This window comes from Gymnodraco acuticeps, unplaced genomic scaffold (assembly GCF_902827175.1).
Source record: "Gymnodraco acuticeps unplaced genomic scaffold, fGymAcu1.1, whole genome shotgun sequence".
In the NCBI taxonomy this organism is placed as follows: domain Eukaryota; kingdom Metazoa; phylum Chordata; class Actinopteri; order Perciformes; family Bathydraconidae; genus Gymnodraco; species Gymnodraco acuticeps.
The window spans coordinates 1,366,923-1,392,294 of NW_022992344.1; the positions used below are offsets into that span (position 1 = coordinate 1,366,923).

General features: G+C 40.5%; 1 protein-coding gene across 1 annotated transcript in view; it reads left to right on the forward strand.

Moving 5' to 3' along the window:
* The first annotated feature begins 4,868 nt into the window (after positions 1–4,868).
* The window catches only part of slc39a10 (solute carrier family 39 member 10), a 40,481-nt gene continuing 19,977 nt past the window's right edge, over positions 4,869–25,372 (forward strand). The window contains exons 1-2 of the mRNA XM_034208748.1: positions 4,869–5,087; positions 22,284–22,365. Coding sequence (XP_034064639.1) covers positions 22,360–22,365 — 6 coding nt within the window. The 5' untranslated portion in view covers positions 4,869–5,087; positions 22,284–22,359. The remainder of the gene's footprint in view (positions 5,088–22,283; positions 22,366–25,372) is intronic.

A 25,372-nucleotide genomic window follows, 5' to 3' on the forward strand; every position in this document is an offset into this window, starting at 1 on the left:
TTGAAATTCAGCTTTTGAAATTCCGTATCAAGATATTTCAGATTTGTATTTCACATTATAAATTCGGTGCAAAAAAATTCAGATACATGATTTTCAAAGTAGTTATTTTCAATGCTATATATTTGGTGTCTGGTCAAATTCAAATCATTCTGTCTCTTGTTTGCTTCCATAAGTCACCGACAACAATTCTGCAGGTCTTCCCAGACCCGAACACCAAATTAGACACTTTTTTTGTGGCCTTCAGACTTGGCTAAAATTGTCAAAATCAGTGTTGTAGTGTTTATATAGTTGTTGTGGAGGATATCATGAAGCCTTGTTCCGATAAAAAAAACTAGAGCATAGTTATATAATTTTAACTTGAAACGGGTCACGGGAGACCCGAACACAACATAAGGGTTAAAGAAAATAGTTGTGGTGGCCAAAAGGTGGAACAACAATTTCCGTGTCAGTCCGTTACGTCTTCGGGCCCAAAAAGACATTTCCCATTGACTTACATAAGAAAGAGACAACCGTAAATCAGCATAATGTTTTTTGATTTAATCCAACTTCTCAGTCTGAACGCAGCCCTTCTTCAAAATCTTTAGGTCCTGAAAGTTATAAAATGTGCTTATAGTTGAAATCAGAGTTATTTTCCCTTTATGCTCTATCGGCCCAATGGATGTGGAAGATAACTGGAATATTTTTGGCTAAATGTGTCACTAAAAAACGTTCATAGGAATAAACATGGTAGCGCCTCTAACTGTGTCTGTTCCTTATATACATGAACTTAGCAGTAGCCTGCATATGAGACTTAAAAGGAACATTGGTAATTGTAGTGACTGCCGATAGTCTTTGCCTGATCTTTACATGGTGTAGCCTGGCGCACAATAATATAGGAATCAATACATTTGGGAATTGTAGCCTTCTGAAGCCTTTATTATCCACTCCCCCTGCATACAGATGAGATGCAGGCCAATGGTTATTTCCACCATGTGGTATGCAGGTTTATAATAGGGTATATGACTCGTATGCATATCACCAGTGTCTGTTATGATGCACTAGATAGCTGTTCAAGCCCTTATGGCTTCAGGCAGGTGTGAACAGTTACACGTGTTGTCCTCATTAAGTATCACCTGCCCCTTTTACCTACTGTGTGATAAAAAGGGCAATTCCAGCCGGAGTCAATGCCTCGCCTTTCACGCCAGTCAAGGGCAAAAGCTGCGTCAGGTAAATTGCCCGCGGACCATAACCACTCTAGTTGCAGCGCAGAAAATATTACCTCAGTAATCTGCAGCAAGAGGCATTTCAGCAGGAAATAGCTCCCTGTGCCGGGGTGTATATGGCCGGGGCTGAGTCGAGCTCATAATTCAATGCAGTCGTTGGTACTTTTCATCCTCCGTCTGCTGGGGCTGGGTACTGGCTAAATGACAGTAAGAGCCAAAATGGCACTTCCACCATTGCTTTACGACTGGCGGAGGCCCCAGGGCACCATGACTGGAGTGCTAAGTGAGAACACGGCTGCCAATCACTTGATATTAATCTCCCTGCGATCAGGAGGGACGGCCGACGTGAGAGGGGGGAACATGGAGCGGGGAGGAGCCGGGCAGTGGACCCAGCTGGTGCCGGGCCGACAGAAATGAGCTGTGTGGAGGAAGTGCCACACACTCCCCTGCACACACACACAGCCACCTACACACAGATAGTGAAGGTCAATGGTCCACAGCCCTTTCACCACCATACCGCATAATATGGTAAGACATGAAATTTCCAAACCTGATGGATTTCTTGGAGCACTGCATATTCAATTATTGATTGCTTGGAAATGCTGTATAAAAAGTCCAGTGGAAGTATTAGGCCAGGCAGAAAGGTCAAAGAAGTCAGCCGAAAGATAGTGAACCCTTGAGTGATAAACACGTATACTACTCATAACAGCCATTATATGATGTTTTGTGCAGCTATGTTAATTACTGTTCAAATATCCAAAATGATTGTAACACAAGGGACATTACTCAGTCATTTTGACGGACTTTCTCTACACACTGTTTGCATCTTTTAGCATCTCATTGTACAGCTATAAAACACACCACAAAATATACTGTTAATACCAAATATAAAACACTATTGTTAAATGTTACAAAGGCAATGTTTTGTCGTTCTTGTTGTTGGGAGATTGGGATCCGTTTATGATAAAAAATGGAAAAGACTTGTGATTATAGAATTCTGTAACTTTTGTAGTCCCCATAAAAAGATACATGAACATGTTTTACTAAACCCAAAACAGTGGTCATAAAGCTTCTGTCTCTGAATGTAGAGATTATTTAGTATGTCTTTAGTATGCATTATTATTGTTACTTGGAAATAATCTGAAATGGAGTCTTTATGCTGTAATTCCATCTGGGACCACAGTGGCCGCTGTTCACACACAGATCAACAATCACAAATTGCATTTTTTATGTACAATTGATACCTGTGCAATGTTTTCAGCCTCCAACCTTATACAAATGTTGACTGTTCTCACTTTCTTTAGTTATGGAGGACAGAATTGTTGGTCGGTGTCAAAATGTTGCAATTTGAAACCAAAAACAGGAATACATATTTATTCAAAGTTAATTCCCAAATAACAGTGTTTTCATGATTGAAACGGGCACTATATTGCATTTATTATCAATATACTGTTTCCTAGTTACCAAATACATTCTCTATGTAGGAATTCAACTAACCAATTATATAATCTGACATCTTTTTGTATTTCAAAATAAATAAATAATCACAATCAGCCTTAAAGGTGATTCAAGCCTCCACATTCTCCAACTCAACACACAAGACAGTCTTATCTCTGTGTCATCCGTGGCAGTCATGTGCCCTACATACCAGCCGGTCATGACTTGCATTTATTTCCTAGAGTGATAAAACTGCAATCAGCCATTAGATAAATAACTATCAATAATAATAGCTTGGTCACATGAATTGATCATAAAAAATACTATTGACGATGTTTATTGTGACCAACTTTAAAAACCAAAATACTTACCATTTCCTCATGTTTTAATAGATTGTATTCTTCATAACACTATGGGCTTAAGTAGTAAATGTGGATCCACGGGTTACAAAACAAGATGTTAAGTGTGTGTTTGGTTAAATCTTTGGTAAGGGAATAAGGAACCTGCCCACTGAAAAAGTCAGATTCAGCTGGTTTCAACTCACACATTTAGTTCATTTCTGCTTTCCTCCTGTGATGGATTTAGAATGTATTTTTCTAATTTTTTTCCGCATTACATTTGGTTCTTACTTAAAGACGTTTACATTCATACAGCACAGTGTTTCCCACAGGTCTGAAATATACTTGTGGGGGTGGTGGTAACCTTTCTGTTGGTTGCTTGTTAGCAGACCCTTCACGCTATGGCAGAGCGAACAGGTACAGGCAGGGCCCATAGTGATAGCCCTAAAGTTTAAATCTACTACCCACAAATAAACATATGGACATGGGTTACTATTTAAAAAAAATGGTAAATGTATTTGGGAACCTATCAATGTGATTTTAAGTGGGGGTGGACATCAAATCCTCTAGGGGGTTCCGGGGGCATGCTCCCCCGGTAAGATTTTTTTTTTAATTTTGGAGTTAAATGCATCAATCTGGTGCATTTTGAGGGGGAAATAAAGAGACTAGATCTATGGAAACACCTATATGAAACAGAACTGTATACATTTAATAATCATAAAATCATGGCCATAACCAATAACATACCATTTCCAATATGAAAAAACACTGAAACTTGTTTATTTATTTATTTTTGGTTCATTTATAGTTGTGAGTGCTCCTGAATCAGCCTCTCCTGTCTCCCTCCTCTCCCCCTGCTCCTCTTTGAGGCAGCAGCAAAGACTAGTTTTAGCTCAACAAGTTTTAAAAGTGTATCTTGCCTTTTTTCACCTACTGTAGTTCACTTTTTTTTAATTTATTCATGCATATTTTACTAATCACTACCCTCTCAAATGGAAATATGTGTTTACATAAATGGTGACCAAACCGTTTGAGACCCACTGAGAACTTAGACTAAGTTAACAATCTAAACACTCAGTCCTTTACCTCACCTGAGCTGAGGTTATCCCGAGCTTGAATGACACACAGAGACCAATCAAGGGCTTTGATTTATGATCTGTATGACAGTGGCCATGTCGGCACTAGGCCACATCATGTAGACAGCCAGTCACCCTGTGTGAGGCAGGCCACTTAACAGGCCAGGCCATCGGGAAATCCCCCGGTCCTCCCGATGGCCAGTCCGGGACTGGGTACAGGAGGCGTAGAGCGAGGGATAATTTCCCACAAGTTAATCGATCGCACATGGTGTCGTGGTCACGGACGAATACAAAAACTAAACTAAATGGGTCGCAAAATATACTTGGGCGGCCGTTAACATACCTGGGTGGCCCGCCCAAGTATAGTATATGTGTGGGAAACCCTGCATTTACAATTGATTTCTATCGTTTTAATGTTTTTGCTTTCTTGTTTGTCTAGTTCTATTGTTGTAATTGCCATATTTTACTTTGTTTGGCCCTTAAACATTGTCTGTTTTTAACTGTGTTAATCACTGTTACTTTTACATTTTGTTTTTAAAAGTGGTGTATGAATAAACGTTAATATTATTATTGGTAGTAGTAAGTTGTTACTTTGCCAAGACTATAAACTAGTATTTGAGAAATATGTATAATTTAAATAATTATTGTAACTTGTGGTGAACTTTTTCACTGCACAACGCCCAAACAACAGTGTCAGAGTAATGACATCATCCGACTGTAGATGGTGTGCTGTTAAGCCAAAACACCGGTTATGGCTGTTGTTGGCGGTTGACGCGGATGTGGAGTTTACTCATCCTGTCGGACATAATTTCCTCAGCCAGTCATATGACAGCCCAGACTCAAATGTGGCGGAAAGAAGCGTCAGTGCATTCCTCAAAGCCCTGCGCAAATAGCGCAGACAGACGGTCCGCCCTTTGCCCAGACTTTACGGAGTTTTCGCAAGAGCCGTTGGTGAATGGCGTCCGTTCTTTGACGTAAGCCGGGCTCTTTTTTGGTACCGAGCGGAGAGGAGATGCACACGGCACTCGAGTGAGGTAACTATATAAAAAACCCATTTGTTGTCATTCACTCCCACAACATGGACCCGGGCAGCGTTTGCCACAACGTGTCGATGTACTAAACCACTATTGTTAACATAAGTTGCGGAATACCAGACAGCATGTGTCATTGTTGCTCTTTGTATGCTGTGAGCTAATTCCCTGTGAGTGTCTGCTAGCTAACGTTAGCTGGCTGAATTTTTACCCTCCTATCTATAGGCTAGTTTAGCGTTAGCCTGTCCGAAAGGGGCGACTAACAAAACAAACGATCCTGCTATAAACTTCCGTATCCCCGGGCAGCTTTCAGGGCTCTCTCTTTGGATATTTGCGACAAGATGTGTGCTGGCGTTTTAATATTTGTTTTGGTTTAAAGGCTGTGGTTTTTGTAGGTACGTTTCAATGACGAAGAAGAGTAGTGCTCAGTGTTGCATTATGCGCACCACGTGCAGTGTTCAAGCCCCCTCCGCAAAGCAGTGGTAGCTGATGGGCGGTATCCATGCTGCTGGTGTTCATTAGCAGCCCGGCTCATTTAGTATTAATGCACACGAATAAGACTGAATTGCTTTCGGAATTACATTGAACTGCTCTAATTAGTCGGACACATCCTAGTTTTAGTGACTACTTTTGGTCTTATACATATTTGACAAGTCTTCTTAACCTCTTTGACACATAATGCAATGCTTATTGTGCCTGTGTGAATATTTCAATTCAACTTTAGGCTATTAAATAACACTAATATTGATGTTAAAGTGTTCAACAACTTATAGGCATACTTTTTTTGACTTGCATTTTATTCACATCTTTGCAAATGGAGAAATCAATTTCTTGTGTAAAATATTTAATTCAACACAGTCTCACTGTGTCTTCCTAAATCAGTCATTGTGTCTTACTCTGCAATATTGTACGTATAGTATAGAGTGGTGCAGGAATGAGTCCTAAAATCCAAGAATTACGTAGCGTTTTACCACTGGAATTAGTTAGCGTTTTACCACTGCTAACTCATTTTAAGTTGCCTGTTACCTCGCAAAGTCAATGCTTTTTTTTAAGACTTTGTGTTTAGAAAATCAGGGATTTTGCTTGTTTTTAAGGGTTTTGGAATGTTCATGTCATCCTTGTTGATTTTTACAAACTGTCAGAATTGGAGAAGTTATGTGTAACCGTTTGTATGCAACTCCCCTGTGTACAGTCTTCAGTGTACAGATAGAGGCTTCCGCTTATGACTCATTAATTCACACATTTGTTTTTTAAATGTCGACTTATATGAGCTTCTGGTACTAAAGTACATTTTAATTTTGATCTCCTAAGGACATTTGTTTGAAAACTATAGAACAGTTGGATGGAAGAAGAGGCAGTTTTTTAAGTGGTTTTATTGAAAACCACGTAAAACCATTGAAAACCTGCGTTAAGTAATAGTTTGCTTCCTCAGTTAGCAATCTTTATCAAGTATTGTATAATGCCATTATGCAACTTATCTTATCAGTTATAATTAAGTTAAAAATATAAGACGGCTAGCCAAACTTCAAAATGACCAATGTACTGGTTGAAATTACAATAACTACAATGATTCAATCAAGCAAAGAGTGCACATAATTATTTAATGTTGGTGCCGGAGAGTGTACATTTTCAGTACGGAACATCCTGTTGCTAACTTTAGCCTCAGGAAACGTTTTTCCCTCAGGATTAGAGAAGGTTTGTTCCGATAAAGTATCAATGCTGACATAGATTCTCTATATTGATTAAAATTGTAGTATTATGTACATATGTTCCTTTTGAAATTAGCCAATGAGCAATGCAGGCCTCATTTACGGTTGAACACAACACCTTATTTATGTTTAGAGTATTATTCAGAGCTTACTCAACACATGATGTGGGACCAGAGGCCATCATCAGGGTTATTTGTTCCTACCTAACTGAGCCACAGTAGACATTATACAACCGTTTCCACAGGCTAAACAGTTGTTGACATGACTAGTAAACTGGCCTTTAAGTGTTGAGCTGCATTACCAAATCTTATAACATACCAGCACCGCTTTATGATTGCATACAGCTTGAAAGTATAGCTTACGGATATGATTCAGAGCTCTCAATTGTGTGTCATTGTGTATTTTAAAACACTTACAGTGCTGCATGAATAAGTGTTGCCTTTGTAATGTAGTTGACAGCCTCCAATGTTCTTGACAGGTAAATCCCAGCACGGATGAGCAAACCCTCACTGATGGGATCTGTAACCATATTAGTCTTTTCATATCAAATACACACAATGGCACTCACTGCTGTTGCTGAAATTGTGTTATGATCTTTGCTTTGCCAACTAAACATCTAAAGTACAGGAAACCAAAGCTTGAAAACGTAGGAAAGGCATTTTGTTGAATCAGGCACTATCCTCCCCTTGAGTGGGAGATGGCGGATAAGATCACCGCTGTAGGAACAGAGGTAGTGCTCGCCATATGATAGCAGCAGCAAAACTACCATATGAGCGTGAGTCCTGTGTAGCGCATATTGTACAGAGGGTGATCACAGCGATTGAGCTTTGTCGATGCTTTATTGTAGGAGAATTGTCATGCTAACAATTCTGAAATCACCAAAACTATGAAAATATTTTCCACCCTCTGTTATTACTACTTACTGATTTCAAGTGGTCTCCAGTTAGTGCAATACATGTTGCTTAAATGCCAATTTCCGTCCAATACTGTGGACAATCCGCACAGGAGCAATTTGGGGTGAAGTGTCTTGCTTAGGGACACAACGACATGCTGACTGCAGTGGGGTTTGAACCTGTGATCCCCTGATCCGATCGCGTTATTCTTTTATCATATATTTCCCAATTTTTTTATAGGTTTGCTTTGCTTGCTTATAGTTGGATTACTCTCGATAAGATAAGATAATATAAGATGGAACTTTATTGATCCCAATTTGGGACATGTTTGTGTTGCAGCAGCATAAAAAGACATGGCATACAAAGAAAGAAGACTCAGTTAACACAGGATTGCCTTGGTCATTTCCTACCTTGGAGTTTGTTAAAACTTGATTGTATACAGTCCAAATGACCTGTTTACTGAGGACAAAGTGTCAATAGAATGGTGTCATATTGGCAATAATTGAAACTTCCAATGAACATGAACCATTAATGTGACTTATCAACACCAAATGACCTTTAGAGTTAGCATGGTGTTCTTCGTTGGTGACTGATTTTTATTAACAGCCTCTATCTTAACCAGTGTGGGTTATTTTTGCTGATTAGAATCTTGTGTTGTCAGCTGAGCTTTGTTTCTCTGCCCTTATACTTCAGTGGTCACAAGATAACATCATATTCTAGTCTCAAAATTACCTATAACTCTGATAAAAATGGGGAGACAAGTAATGGAAAATCGTAGAATGCCTCAGATTGTACCGGACTCATTCAACATTTTAACTATATCTTTTGTCACGCTAAATGGTCTCTGCATACATTAGTCTCTTGGTTCAATGCCAGTGTCCATTAAAAATCTGTCCCAAATTAGAGATGCAGTTCATCTTACCTTAAAGGCCAACAAGCATTGGATATTGTTAAACAGTTTCATTGTTTTTGTATTATTCTACCTTGATACTTTACATTACAGCTTCTTGGTGAAAGTCACTGTTGCAGGTTTCTTATAAGAGTTATTTAAACACGGGCCTTGTCTTGTTTTATTGGCGCTCACGGTTTTTAGAATCTGTGCTTTTAGCTTGAGCATTGTCTGCTTCATATTAGACATCAGTTTAATGTACACTTATATGTATGCCACCAACTTAAACCCACAACCTGTACAGTAGGCTATGTCAGACTAAGCCCGAAGGACTAGGCATATAAGGTGTATGAGCTAAAAAAAACATGTTGTTAATTGTGCTATTTATCAATCTAAGTAGTTTTGGTATGAGTCGCACAGTGTTGGAGATATCCGTCATGGAAGCATATACCTTTTCTCCAATATAAAGGAACCAGATGGCACTTAGCCTCTGTTGCTCTAGGCGGCAAAGAAAACAAAATAAAAGCTCATAAAAACAAACAATCTGGTTACTCAAGATAATCCACAGACCTTATTTTGAGCGGTTTCTTGTAGGAACGATTTTATCTCTACCAAACTACACCTACATGTGCACAAGCCTCCCGTCCATGAATATATGCACATTTCTGTCTGTGCGCTGATATATTTGGCGGGTTTAGATATATCCAACGCTCTGGAACTTGCACCAAAAGATAGTCCTTCAGGCAAGAAGAAAAATATGTATTTAAAATGTTTATGCAAACCAATCTAAGATGGTTTTACGTCCAAGCCAACAAGGAGGTCAGGCGTTTGGATATATTGCACACATGTCAAGTTACTGATTTACAAGGCCAAAAAGTAAAATGAGCAGTTTTACCAATAGTACACTTATTGCCACACACACACACACACACACACACACACACACACACACACACACACACACCCGAGTCTGGTCAGGTGGTTGATCCCTGACACAACTCCCTGAATGCTCAAATACACACGAACACACCCACCCACCCTCCATGTGCCTCCCCCTCCTCCCTGTACAAATTAGTTAAGTCTTTGGATTCAAAGGCCCCAAAACACTCAACCTGCTCCTCATGTTAGTGCTGCTGTGAACACTTGGCTGTGGCTTGAGCTCCCGTCCTTTTTTGCCATATTTGTAACGAGAGGTAAGCATCAATGTTTGTGTCTTGCCAAGGTGTTATTTCTTCAGTGTTACTCTGCAGCGGATTGTTCTGTTGTCTGTGTGTGGCGTAGCCTTGCAGTATTTTACACTGTGTGGAACATATGCTTCTAGGCCACAGAGCATCAGCCACACACCTGTGCCTCACTGTGAGGGTCCCACTCTGTTTTGCCTTGTGGCTCCTACATACTTGGAAGTCAGCACTACGAACTGCAATGCTGCAACTATGCTGTATATTTATTTGATTTTCCTAATTCTGTCAGTTATTTGCTCGATGCATTGGTAGGTTTTTTGGTCTGAAAAATGTCCGACAATGGTGAAAAATTACGAACTTGAATAACACAATAACGTCCATAAATGTCTGGTTTTGCCAACCACCTTAAGATAGTTTACTGTCATAGAAGAGCAAAGAGACCAGAACATATTCAAATTTAAGAAGCTGAGATCCGAGACTTCTTCTTACTAATTAATCTATAAAAGAATAGTTGGTTATTAATTAAATAGATGAACACTATTAAATTAACCTTTGATATACAGCATTTTCGATAAGAGACAAGTTCGGGGAAGTTGCTACTTGTTTAGATAGCTTTTATTTGGACATGCATTTGTCGTGGTGGACCGCAGCCTTAAAACCACAGAGGGATGCCAGGCATTTGCTGAGTGACAGGGTGTGGCAGCTTTGTTTTCTTTAATGCTATCTGGGGAAGCTTGTATGACTTGAAAAGGTTGAACATGTATTGGTCATTTGTTTATATTAAGGCAAAAACAATTCCTTAACATAGCCGAGTGACCCGGTTTAGACATGTTAAACCACACAAGAACTTCGAGGCTTGTTTATGGTGCCGCTATTCCACGGTCCGCAGATTCAAACAACAAATGCGTGTTATATCCTGCATTGTAACTTGCTGTTATCTTATTGTTGCATCACAGTGATGCTTGCTCACGTTAACACATTGCATCAACTTACATTACGATGTGTTTTTACTCCCAGTCAGGTTATATTGCAACATTAACTCCAAGATTTTCTTTAATCCAAGCAAATTAACGAAGTAAACAGTTTCTGACAGTTTAAAACAATTGGGATGGTGGGGTCTAGTTAGTCCAGAGCCTTGAAACCCAGTGTTTCTAGTTTAGATGGATAGTATTCTTATTGTATGTAAAAATGTGTTTCTTAAAATTCGTTTTCATTCTAGTTTTTCCTTTTGTATATTTATACCATATTCCATAAGTATTTGTATCCAGTTTTAATGAAATAGTCTGTAAAATACTCAATACCTGCGGCCCTACTAGTTGTGTTGTGTGGAACTGGCACTGAAACATATTTGTCTTTGGTCTGATATAATAAGTGTTATGGTACATGACTGTAAATCTGATACTTGAGTCAGGAGATTTGCAGGAGACCTACCATACGGCTAAGGACAAAGTCCTCAGAATAGCAGCTTTTGATCAGAGGATTGTTGGCTTCACGTGTCAAAATGACTGCCTTGATCTGTTTTTTTTTTACTGTAAGTGTTTTGCACAAGTGATGGATGGTTGTCCATGTAATCACAAAAGCACTTAGACATTAGGTTTCTACTGGCTTGTTGTGGACAGTTGAGTAATGATTTTACACTGTCTGCCAGTGTTGGTAACGTCTCATTGTGCACCCTCACTACTGTTGTCAACCTCCTCCTCTGTGTTATATTTTCATTTTCATACGTACAGTGGTCCTCTGAGATTCAGACCATCTGTTGTGAGTGGGATCCATGTGGCAGCTGACATCTGCACACCTCAGGCCTTCAGACCCTACACTTCGAACTTATCTTTGTATGTTTTTCCTCTCACTCGAGAACAAATAGTGTTTGCACCAGGGTTAGTATCGTAAAACTAAATTAAGCTAAGCTGTTAACCAAACTATACTAAAATTAAATAAAAAAACTAAACAAATGAAGAACTATTTTAACCTTGGTTTCTTCTCCCCACTCGATTTAAAGCTCAGTGTTTCCCATACATTAATTCATTTGTGGCGGACCGCCACTATTAAATATCATCCGCCACAAATAGATCTCATAACATTAAAAAAAAAAATCAAATTATTTTTTGTTTGTTATTTTTTGGTGGTCTAATGCAGTGGTTCCCAAACGGTGTGCCGCGGCACACTGGTGTGCCGTGAGGCAAGTCCGGGTGTGCCGTGGGATTTTGTGACAACCATACGTTATTATTGCAATATACAACTACACAAAAATACTTTTTTAAAAAATGTACTATAATATCAGTACTTTGTAGGTTTATATGTACGTAATCTGCGCGACTTGCGCGTCCACATCTCCACGTGCAGTGCTGCATAAACATGGCTCAGTCAGCGATAACTTTCGAGGGGTGGAGGTATGCCCATTACTTTGAGTTCGTCCGAAGAATAGACAGGAATGTGACGGTGAGGTGCAAACTACTGTGTCCAGGCCAGAAGCTGTTATCCACTGCTGTAAACACCACGTCAAACCTCAACAAACACCTGCAAAGAACACATGCTAAGGTGAAGCTATCGCACAGCTATTTGTTGTTTGTTTATATGACGTCGTCTGTTCTTCTTCTCTGTTTTCCGGTTGTTGCCTGTTTTGAATGACAAATACACACTACCGCCGCCTGCTGGTAAGGAGAGTTATTGCCACTCAGGCATGCGCAAGTTCGTACGTGCTCCGCGAGTAAAGTAACGAGTTACTTTATGTAGATAGTAACGAAGTAGTGTAATATATTACTTTTTTAAAAGTAATATGTAATATATTTAAAAAAAAAATAGTAACCCCATCTCTGGAGTTGGCGTTCTCTACTCTGATTTACATGAAGAACAACAGGAGGTCACGGGACTCACGGCTCTCTGTTGAACAGGACGTGCGAGTGGTCCTCTCCTCAGTGCCACCAAGGATAAAAACAAAAAAATTCTGAAATATTTCGAGTAATATATGAGTAATATAGTTGTCTTTGTCACATTTTATTTGGCATTAGTAAATAATTATGCACATTTACAGATATTTTACATGATATGAGTGATAACACGTGTTATAAGCAGGGCTGCACATAACTGGTGCGCTGGTGCGCATGCGCACCCGCCGCGAAAAAAGCCCCCCCCCCCCCCCCCCCCGTTTATAAAGTCAAGTACCCCTCAAAAGGTCCGGTTTATTCATTTTAAGGATGCGCACCAAGCACCATCTCCAGGTGCTCCTTTGAGAACCAGGGCAAAAAGGTTGTGTGCACCCCTGGTTATAAGGGCTATTTTGCACAATAGGTGTGCCTTGAGATTTTTACTTGTCCTTTGGTGTGCCTTGGGCACAAAAAGTTTGGGAACCACTGGTCTAATGGATAGTGAGGTGGGCTGATGATCGGAAAGTTGCGAGTTCAAATCCCGCCTGGAACACCACCACTAGTGTGCCCTTGAGTAAGGCACTCAGTTACTCTAGGGAGAATGTCCCTGTAATTGGTCATTGTAAGTCGCTTTGGAGTAAGGCGTCTTCTAAATGCCTACATTGTTATTATTGATATTTTTGGGAGAATAAACCCCACAGATCCTCAACTCCGGTGTGTCTCACTCATTAACAACGCAGAGCAACAAGAAAGTTGTCTGCTACAGTAGCCATGAACTCGCATGTATATTGTTATTTGAGGGGGGGTGGATGCGTGGGCCACCCGAATAGGTTAAGGGAACTTTGGTTTTTCTTGCCGGGGGGTGTTGCGGTGCGGTGCCCCCACAAATAGAATCAAATTCTGTGGGAAACACTAAAGCTGTACATCATTAGTAGGGCTACACAATAAACATTTTATGGACTAGTGCATTATCCAAATCGCAGTAACAAAGTAGCAATATTGTAAGAAACCGATAAATAAAACAAGTCTACAGCCAGACTGAGAGTGCATTGTATTCTATAACAAAATATCAATATCCGATCAGGAGCTTGTTTTGTAAAAAATAAAATGTGCCCTTTGATGGAATTTTTGGAATACCAGAAGAGATTTTCTCCTTCCGTTGCTCTGCAGTCACCTGCTCAGGGTCGACATGGGAAAGATGTGTACGGTCGCGTGAGAATCATATGAAACGGCTTAAGGCCCACGTTCTTTTTTTTTTTGCTTCCAGAGAAAGAATGTTCCTGTTTCTGTTATCAACAACCTGGAAATAATATGGGAACATACTTTTTAATGCATAGTAGGGCTGTGCATCTTCACTGGTCTCACGATTCGATTCGATTACGATTATCCTGTCAACGATTCAATTCAATTCGATATCCCGATGCATCACGATTCATACCAATGCGTTGCATCCTCAATTTTCTATATTACTGCACATGGCTTATTTTTCATCAATGCATACATGCAGTAAATACATATGAACTCTCTTTTTATTATTTAGAAAGTGCTTCAGAAATCATAAACATAAATGTCTTGACATTCATTTATAAACCAAAATAAATGAATTGTATAGGTCTAGCCTCCCTATATCTGTCTGTGAAGTTGTTCCATCCTCAAAAACAAAAAAAGAATGCTTCTGCAGTCTAGCTGTAGCTTCTAGCAACGGTCTTCTGTTAAAGAAAGGACACTGAATGTCCTGAATGTGGCATCACACACAGGACTTGAGTCTGAACACAGCAGACAACAGGAGTATTTACAACAGCATATAACAACTAAAATACTGCATGTGGGTGCACACTTACATTCTCTGTCTTACTGTTGCATAAATCCCATGAATGTATGAGATTAAGTTAGCTTCATTATATCTCAGTGATTAAGTGAATAATAAAGTTTATATCGGGTCACTATCAGCCTGTCACTCATTATTTTCAGGAGGGGGCGGGGTTTGGAGGAACGGAGAAGAGACGGAAAGCGGAAGCTTTTTTCCTCCTGCCTTCACAAACTTTACACAAGTATATATCGTCTGAAAATTGCTAGAGGACATTTATACTTTGCAATCCAAGACTTAATTAAATCCACCAAAAACCTGACATGATTGTAACGCGATTATTTTTGAAAAACATAAATCCCTGTGCCGCAGCGACACGGAGTGATTCAGAGCGGGTCCTTCTGGCTGTTGGTTCTGGACTGGTGTTCTTGTGTTGGTGGATAAAGCAGACTGCTCCGTGTTTGGTGTTGCTGTGCCGCTGTCACGTCTGTTCCCTGATCTCTGCGTCACCGACCGATTTGATATTAAAGTGACAGAAAAAAAAAACGTTATAGTAAAGCCGCGGCCGGAAAATCAGGAAGCAACGTTACTACGCTATAACCGATTATCTTCCGTCACTGCATCGAGACCGAATCGTCCACGTCCGCATCGCAATGCATCGTAGAAACGATTATTTTCAACACCCCTAATGCATAGTGTAACAAAAAGTATTCCAGATGTAAGATTTATATTTTATTTATTTGTGTAAAGTTTTTTGTTAAGTATAAGGAGCTCTATTTATTATCATTGGGACTTTACATCAAAAGGAATTAAGTTGTTTGCTTCTAGACATTTATCATTTTTCAATGAAGAGTTTTTGGGTTGCAGGGAGGTGAAACCATAACCAAATTTTTTTAATAATCACAAGAAATGTTGGAAAAAAACGTTTCAAAACTCGGTAGCAACTCAACATTAGTTTATTCTCATTCCAACATATTAAGTTATGTTTGCCATGCGCTAATTCCAATGGTATGATATAATCTAGGGATGCACGATATTGTTTTTTTGAAACCGATGCCGATACCGATAAGTTCCTGCTTCTCAAGACCGATACCGATAATAAAAAATTGTTTAAGCCACTAATTATTTTAACGCGATTAACGCATGTGTATTTTTTTTCCTTGGCCGCCCCGTAGTTTCAGAGCGCATCGAGTTTAAAATACCATCTACAAGCTGATGCTGACAGCCCCGCTCCTGCCGCCCGCTTGTGGCAGACCACACTTCCACGCTCACCGGCAGGCACCGACCATAGACTGTATATATAAAGGCACCGACTGGCCATCTGGAGGACTGGGAGGGTGTGTGTATGTGTGGCCCGAGCGAGCGAGAGACCTTACGTGCATTGTTGTTGTTAGCATCTGGTGCTAGCTAGCTGCGCTAACGGATAAGGAGCTGTTTAAATGAAAACAGAGGAGCGACATTTCGCCACAACTGCGCCGAGCACTTGACTTTATGCAGGAAGCCAGACAGTGGGACATTGTACGAAAAGTCAGCACACTCAGCACGGATAGTGCGCAACATGATTGCAGCGTCCAGGCAGCTCCGGTTCGAGCATATGCCTTGAGTTGCACATAGCTCCAACGCCCATACCACCGACGACATGTTTGTTTACTGTCCTGGCTTCACGGCCGCACACCATTTACGTCACAGCCAGGCATGAGTTAGGGAGCGCTGGATTTGTGAAGAATTCCCCTCTTCCTAAACCACTAATACCACAGTACTGGAAAAACGGGAGGAGCCGAGTGAAAAACAAGCGCCCCTCATCCCAATCCACCCACACCGCAGTATTTCTTTCTTTTTTTTTACCCAAAAATATATATTGTATATTATCGGGGCTATTAATACTGGTATCAGGTTTATCGGGATGACGTCATAATTCCTAATATCGGACCGATAATTATCGTGCATCCCTAATATAATCAATACATTTCAAGGTTTTCCAGATGCTGTAGTTCAGGCAAGTCCAGACTCCGGTCTGGATCCGGACCAAACCACAACTGTCTCTGGACTCTGAGCAAAAAAACAGCGCTCTGAATGTACGACTGTTCCACTGTCTGTGTGTGTCTGTCAACGCATTGGTCCAATCACATTCAGCATCCCGTCAGCGTTTTTCCCCCCCTCCCGTCTGCGAATCAGAGGCACAGTAGGGCGGGTCTTCGCGGAATGCGGGTGGGAAAAATGCGTGTGTGATTAAAAAAAAAAAAGTCAGAGCGAGAGTTAACAGCTCATCTAGTTGCATCTGTACTGTAGCTAGTAGCCTAGTTTCACCTACCGGGGTGGCATGGGGTGGCAACTGCCACCCTAAAAATAGGCCTTGCCACCCCAGCTGCCACCCAAGTTGGCAGCTTTGTTTTGAAAGAAAAGTTGTGGCTCATCGGACATTTATGAGAGAAAGTCTCTAATGTCCGAGTGCAAGTGAATGCAGCACAAGACGCAGGTCTTGTAACCCCTCCCCCGGCCCTGGCGCGAGCGTGGAAATATGATTGGCAGCGATTTCATTTGAACGGGACGGCGCAAAACGAGAAGCATTTGGACTCAAGCACTGAAGGAATGAGGTATTTGCGGTCTACAATGACAGAGAAGAGACTGTCAAGTTTGGCTGTACTCAGCATTGAATCAAAACGCACTAAAGCTTTAGATCTTAATCAGTTTGTGAGGCGTTTTGCTGAACAAAATGGTAATCGCCGCATTCAGCTGTAATAGACATCAACTTGATGCTCTGCTCATGGATGAGCATACAAAACTGTTAAGATGATGACCTTACGTGTGTACATATATTTTTTTCTTTGAGGGGGTCTGCCCCAAAAAACAGTTTTTAGTCCTGAGAAAGTCAAATAAGACGGTGTGTCTACACTGCCCAGCCAAAAAAAAGTAACCACTTTGATTTAACTAGGCCAGTAGGTAAGGACTTTCCACTGGATAATAACTGAAGTATAAAAGAATGCATGACTGAAGTGATGGAGACCATGTTGAAGGCAAACAAAAAGAGGAAATAACAGGTCAAATCAAGCAAATCCCCCTCTCAGATTCCACAGCAACCAGAAGAACATCAATACTGGCTGGTGATTTGATTAATCAGCTTTGTGATGGAATAAAAAATGCACAGTGCATTTCCTTAGCTGTGGGTGAGTCCACTGACACATCTGACAATGCTCAGTTGCTGGTGTTTGTGAGTTTTTATGATGAGGCAAAGGGGGAGTTTGTTGAAGATGTGTTGGGCCTGACGAACCGCAGTGGACGCACAAGGGGGCAAGACATTTATAAAGCAATGGGAATGCTGAAGGAAAGAGGGTGCAGCTGCCTTTATTCATAACTGCAGCTCTTACACTGCGACTCCGAGGGATCAACCACAGACACAATAACAATGAAAACTGCTGCATACAGATTATTATTTTTCTGCAACCTTGTGTTAAGAATCTTGTTGCAATTGTTTAAAAGTTTGAATGACCGTAATAAACGGACCTTTGTCTTATTGAAAAATTGTTTTTGGACCTTTAAGATTTGTATTTGAGTACCCCTGCTGTAGTTGTTGAAAATGTACTTCCCTATAGTAACCAGAGGTTGCGCTAGACTTTTTCGCTGCCCATCATTTTGACGGACAGGATCGTAACATTTTCGTCAAAATCCAGTATTACCCGTCGGCCTTTACACAAATCTGGAGAGAGAGAACTGTCAAGCGGGGGGGGGGAAGAGCACGCTCGTGATCTGTTAGCGCCGTGTTATGCATGCCCAGTTTGCCCACTGCACCTCGCAGGAGCGTGCACAGCGTAAAGCCAAAACTAAGACATTTTAATGATTTGTACGGCAAAGTTAGGTTTGGAAACGGTATAATTTCCTTTTTGGCGTGCATGCATAACATCGGAGCCTCGCTGCGGGGAAACTTTGGCGCTTTTCCGAGTTTGTTCTAATCTGTCAAAATGACGGACTGCTTTCCGATTTTTCCGTCATTTAAAAGAAAAATTCGTCAGAGACAGACAATATTCGGTTAATCCAGGATTACAATTTCAGGATCCTGACACTGAAACGGCAAAACATAATTCATTTTATAATTGACACATGGTATTTTCCTACGGGAATATGTCAAAGTGTTCAGTTGAGAAGCTCTGATATGACGGGGTATTTTGAAACCTTGAGTCTTGCGTTTTGTCCGTCCCCATTGTGGATTTTTGGAGCAAATATCATTTTTGATGAGGTGGTTGGCCTGTGGAGGATACACATTGCTTTGCCTCTATAAGCCCCCAGGAAGTGCACCGGACTTTGAAACAAATACATTTTTAGTGTCCAAACGTGAAATTACAACATCCATGTCAGTCCTTGGCAACATAGGACCTTTTTCCATTGACTTGCAATTGGAAAGAGAAATCTATACATCAGCATATACTTTTTATTTTTTAGTAAATGATCTACCCAGTATGATCACTTGAATTGAAATCGTCCGTGGTAGACACTTGTCAATCTCAAGGCAGCCACACCTTAAGGCCCTGACACACCAAGCAGTCACCAGAGGACTCGCCGACGTCGGCTGTTGCGTCGCGGTGTTCTCCTGCGTCTTGGCCATGTGTCGCACGGGAACACACCGCAAAGACTTCAGTGCGTGAGTGGCAATAACTCTCCTTACCAGCAGGCGGCGGCAGTGTGTATTCGTAATTAAAAATAGGCAACAACCGGAAGACAGAGAAGAAGAACAGACTGCATGATATAAACAACAACAAATAGCGTGTGCAAACTGCAGCCTGGTTATGATCCACTGCTGTCTGCCCGTCTTTGGTCCACAGCTACCTGAAGGGGCAAGTCTCCTGTATCTACTGGGTGTACTGGGTTCGCAGAGAATCCCAATTCTTCAGCTCTTTCTTTCTCTGAAGCACACAAATAAACGATGTAAGCATTGTGGCTAGTTAGCATGTCCAATTCATATCTATATGCAGTGCCAAACTGCACAGCTAGCAACAAGATAACAACAAAACACAAGGTTGAAATAACAAATTACATTTTACGTTAACGTCACTGTACGCTGGCAAACAATAAAAAGCCAACAGTATCTGCTAAAGAGCTCAATTGATGAAAAAGATAATAAACCAAGTTGCGTTTCAATCTCTCGCCAGAGTCCGGTTTTCACTACTCGGTTCGAGTACCTTTTCTCTGTGATGTCGTACAGAGCTGGCCTCTCCTGGATCAAGGTCATGAGCAGGTCTTCGTTTGCGTCATTCCAGATCGCCATGATGAGATGAAAATGAATATCAGTCTGTGTGTGCCTTCTTAAATCGTTTGTTTACGTCCCTCACTTCCGTTTCGCTTCTCATGCACTGATTCGCTAGCTGAACAGCCAATCAGAGTGATTGCTTGGTCCGACTGCCTGACCCGATGCATGGCCGATTCAACATGTTGAATCGGCCATGCATCGGGACAGGCAGTCCAAATAAGGCGTGTCACGGTCGACGGTGCGGGACACACCAAATTGAGTTTGGGCGACAGGACACGCTTCGTCTCCCGACTTACGAAAACAGCCGAAATCGGCCTGGTGTGTCAGGGCCTTTAGGCTATCCCTGCTTCATTGTCTACTTCACAGTTAATGGAACCATCATTTATCAAATTAACATCATTATGTATGAAGGATGTTTGAAACTATCCATAGAGACCATAAACTGGTTAGGAAATTGTTGACTTATGTATAAAATAAGGTGAGAAGTAGGGTAATGTTTTCATAGACTTCTATACAATTTGACTTCTTTTGCATTGACTTCACATTGTTTATACACAGAGTTTGCATATACTTATCTTATACAGTGTATGCCTCTACCGCAGGGGTGGGGAACCTCCGGCCCCCGGGCCGTATACGGCCCGCGAGACCATTTGGTGTGGCCCTCGAGTTAATTTATAAACACATGCAAAAAAGAAAAAAATTAAAGAAATCTAGACCGCAAAATAATTAAACAAGTGAGTGCCTGTTTTTCCTGGCCAAGGTCAGGGTCCTTGACCACAACACAAGCCTAACGTGTCATCACGTGGTATATGTCTCGTCTGACAGGAGTGTAGTTCAGACGGAGAGCACCAGAACGCTATGGGCTCAGAACAGTTTCATAATACACACATGCACACAGAAGGATTCACACTTGTATTTCCGGATCCACACTTGTGTTTTTCAATGCACACACAAATGTGTTCCGTTCCATATACATGTAAATAAAATCCAAATACAGAAAAAAGTTTTACATGTGTATTTTTGATCCTCACATATTTGTTTTCCGTTTAAATCCTCTGAACCTGCAAACACAAACCGCTTTCTGTGCACGGATCGCTGTGCATTCGTGTGTGGGTTTTTTGAGACTCCCCTGACGGTCAGCCGATTCACACTTGTAATTTGTTCTATCTATAGCCAATCAGATGTCTCCTCAATTCTAAGCCAATCACATGAGCGCGCCCCCACGAGGGTATGATTTCTTGCACTTCCAAAAATTGCAGTACCGATAAGGAGCCGTACACATGCTGCAGTTTTTGCGTGGCTGTATCTTAGTTGAAAGCCCAGTGGCGATCTGTTCATCTGTCATACTGATCATACAGTCAATAACTTTGTTGTTATTAGCATCTGGTTAGCTAGCTATGCTAACGAATATAAGAAGCTTTTTCTACAACCAGTGAGGTAAAGGCACATCTTTATATGATCATTATAGTTATAAAAAAATAAGAGAATAAAGTAAACAGGTATAAAATACTATATGACAGTAAAAAAAAAGTTGTTATTAATAAACAAGAATACAGTTTGAAAGGAGAGTGATTTGTAAAATACCCATAAAGAAAAAGAAAATCTGCTTCCAGTTCTGTTTCATCTGGGTGTTGAGAGATGTATCCATAGATCTACTAATGTTGTTCTCAAAGTGCACCAGATTGATGCTTTTAACTTCAACATTTAAAAAAACAAATCTTCCCGGGGGAGCATGCCCCCCGGACCCCCTTAGAGGAGGTTAGGTCCCCCCCACTTAAATCATGTTCACATGGATAGGAGTCTACATTTGCACACATCTTGTGTCCATATCTTTCTGTTTTGGTGGTCATGCCACAACCGTGCACGTGCATGCGTGAGTCATGGTGAGATATCTGGATTAAAAGGTTGCTTTTTCTTTGCACAGCATGAAAGAAAGGCGAAATGAGTGGGCTGTGATTTTAGTATTTTTAAGCAGAGGTCAATAATTTGTACGGCCTTCGGAGGATGTTGAAAACATTGAAATGGCCCTTGAGAGGAAAAAGGTTCCCCACCCCTGCTCTACCGGGTCATAAATAGTTGAAACTATAAAAGCTGAAAAGCCCTGTAGAAGGAACAGCATAACCTGATTAATAAAGTGACAGATCCTGCTGTAAACAGTCATCTACTTACAAGCTTTAGGCTTTGTGCTGTTGTTCCATTCCAGTAACAGCAGCAAACAAGATAATTGCCTGTTTTTCTGTTAGTATCACAACTTCAGTGTGCTTGATATGCAATTTAGTGGGTCATAACAGATGAGAGGAATTCTAAGATGTCCAAACTGCCTTTAGATTATTTCTAGATAAATTGATTGGTATATCAAATGTCAAAACATTGTGAAAAATTGAGGTGATGTGATCTTTTTTTGTCAGTCTAAAACAAAAATATGTTAGATGTAATCTCCTATTAAACAGAGAACAGTAGGAAATCCCAATATTTTAAAGCTAAAAAAGGCGCTTTAATTTTTTTATCAACATAATTGCCGATTCATTTTCTCCCAATTCTAAAAGCTTTTGTCTTTAAAGGGAATATTACACTGGCTTGAAGTAACACCAGTTTGTCATCTTTAATATTTTTCCAGAGTGCGTCATTCAGAAGAGTTGGAAACCCCCCTCAAACGGTAGCATCAGAACTGGGGGCCAAGCAGAAAGAAACGTATGCTGGTGAGTTACTAAATTATATTGTGTCACAGTTACAATGAAATAATTAGTCACATGTCTTAATGTGATTGCATCAGCGACAGCCCAATGATTCAGTCATGTTAAATTGGAGTTGGGAGAAAATGGAATGGAACATTTTGGTTTGTGAAACACTCAATAAAAAATAAAAATGGGTCTAAGATTACACTCAAGCTAATTCAGAAGCTTAATTTGTAATTGAATATATTGTGATGTGTATAACTCAATCAAATACCCCCAAAGTATCTGAGGTGATTCTCAGTCAAACTCAGGAAAAACAAAATGTTCATGATTTGTCATGCTTACTTAATATGTTGTGGTTGGTGAACCACTTGATAAAACTCTCATACTAAATAGACTTGCTCCTGATTTCCCCTGAAGGCCAGGCACAACAAAGACTCTAATCAGGGACACACAAGCAGCTCTGTTGGAATAAAGGAGGGTGTGCTCTTAGAAATAGGCGCTGCTTTCGGCTACAACCTATCTGCTGAGAGGTTCATAGGTCACCTCCGCCTCATGTTTATAAACAGTGTCTCGCTGACAGCACTGAAGTTAGACTGGTAACCACACACAGCGTCCTGAGTCAGAGCAGCATCATTCACTTAACTTCACACACAAGCCAATTCAAAGGCAGACCGGTAAGTAGCCTCACTTCTCTAGAAGGTACATTTAGTGTTAGTTTGTATTGTTTTTTTTAAGGAAATGTTTGATTTGTCTTTCGGACTTTTACATGTGGTTTATCACCTGAATGAGTCACACATGCAAAGTTGTAATTTAGGTGTTTTACAACCTTAGTTTGTGATGGAAGTTCACTGTGAAAATGACCCGCGATAGACAGTTACATTAAGTACTTGCACACTTTAAAATAGAGATAATAAACACTGCTAGTTCTTGATCTTGTTATATGGGGTGAAGGAAGTTAATAATGAGCAAATAGTCATTAGCTGATAAGCTGTTGATGTCGTGTGCTCGACGATCGAGGCTCTGGAGATTAAACTTTGTTTTAGCCAAGCCGAGTCTTTTAAAATTGTATTTTCTCTAACCGAAGTGGGATAGATTCAAATTCTGTATCAAACCGTTTTTTGGTGGAGAGAAGATTTTAGATTGTTGCTCATTTCACGCTTTACCCCCAAAACATGTTGTAACTAGAGCCCATTGTCAGTCTATCAGCAACGTGTTCTGTTTTAAATTACGCTTTTGTGTGATTTTCTGTATCCACTGTGCTTTGGATGCTTCTTGTGGGTGTCCGGGAAAAAATCAATGTAGAAGTTTGTTATTTAGTTTTTGCTCCCACAAACCTTTACTGTGCATTCTGTTGTTACTAGCCTGGACAAGTTTGAGGAGGATCTCTCATCCTCTTTATTTTTTAACATTTAGCCCTGTATCTGTAGTCTGCAACACAAATCCATTCTCTCCAGATGGCCATGCTGTAAATTCAGTCTAAACTTTGCTAACAAGCGGGCTGCCAAAGGCCTTTGCGAGTTTGCAGTATTCCTCATGTGACCCACTCTTTACTCCTCCACCACCCTCACCCTCACACATCAACCCCCCATAGGCTTCACAAGAGACCTCATGAGGATCATTTGACTGGAATGATATTGCTGCTTCAGGCTTTTTAGAGGGGAAAATAAGCAATTTGTTACACAATTCTCAGTAGAGTGTATTGTGCTCCCTGATACGCTTTTTGTATGTGCTATGCTAAGATAAAGGTAGCAGCTGAGGTGGTGTGAGTGCACTAATTGTTTATGGGCTGCATGCTTATCGTGCTAAATCTTTTGGTGTGCTTTCTAATGATTGAACTTTGGTAGACCCTGCTGCAGTGTCTTAGAAGGGATGCTCTTGTCAGTCTTTTTGTTGATTACTGATTTAATGTCATCAAGATCTATTCATCTGTTATCAGTCCTTCCTGTTCACAGTCATTGTTTTACAGTCTTTCCACCCAAAAGTCTACATAAAAGCTGCCTCTGTTTGGCTTTATTTGAACATCTATGGGGCTGGTCTGCAATTTAGTGTTATTGTTTCATGACTTTTATGTAAAATCTCTTCAAGGTGATTTTATTAATGTTGTAAAATTCCAAATTCCAAAGCAATGAAAACAAGTAAAATAGTAACCAAACAAAAGTGCATTATTTTACACATTTGTCCTGATATAATGCAAAACAGGGACATTAGACTTCCATATGATTATTTTATGTGACATTTCCATTAAGATATATCAATGTCTTAAAATATGAATATTGTGTTGGGATTTTCAGCCCAACTTTCTAAATTCTCACATTTTAGGCAGCAGCTATTTTAAGCTATCAGGTGACAAAACTGTCATTTTTATCAGGTGTGCGAGATAAGTCACATTTCTCGCAGGAAACAAAGCCACAGTTAGATAATCGGTCCAGCCATCTGTGAGACAGTCACTACGGTTATTTGGCACTGTGGCCTTAGAACCGGGCTAAGACATAAGGAGCAGGAAGCCGCTGCTCAAGGATGGACTGACCATGCTTTCTTGTATAAAATACTTTAGAAATATGGGAGTCACAATTAAACCTAAAGGAGGATGGATTAAGGTAGGCCAAGCAGCTGGTGGTGGACTTCAGGAGGCCCCAACATTTTTGCACACACACCAGTGAACAGACGTTGAGATTCTTAACTGGGTGTTCACCTGAACAATTAACTGGACTGGACCAATATTTCTACTGTTCTTTACACAGACTGTATCTCCTCATGAGACTGAGGTCTTTTGGAGTGCGGGGGGCAAACAATATTACATTCAAAGTAATAGAGGCTGTGTGTAACAACAGCAAAACTTTATCAAAACATCCGTTAAACTCTCAAACAAGTTGTGCAGCGTACCCCAAGTCTCCTTTACTTAGTTGTATCCGCACTACTTCTAATGAAGTGTTTTAAAAAGCAGGTTGATAGTGAATATGCACTAGATTGGAAAGTGGTCAGCATAGGACTTGTTAAATGAGATTTTGATTTTGAAGTAAAGACAAAG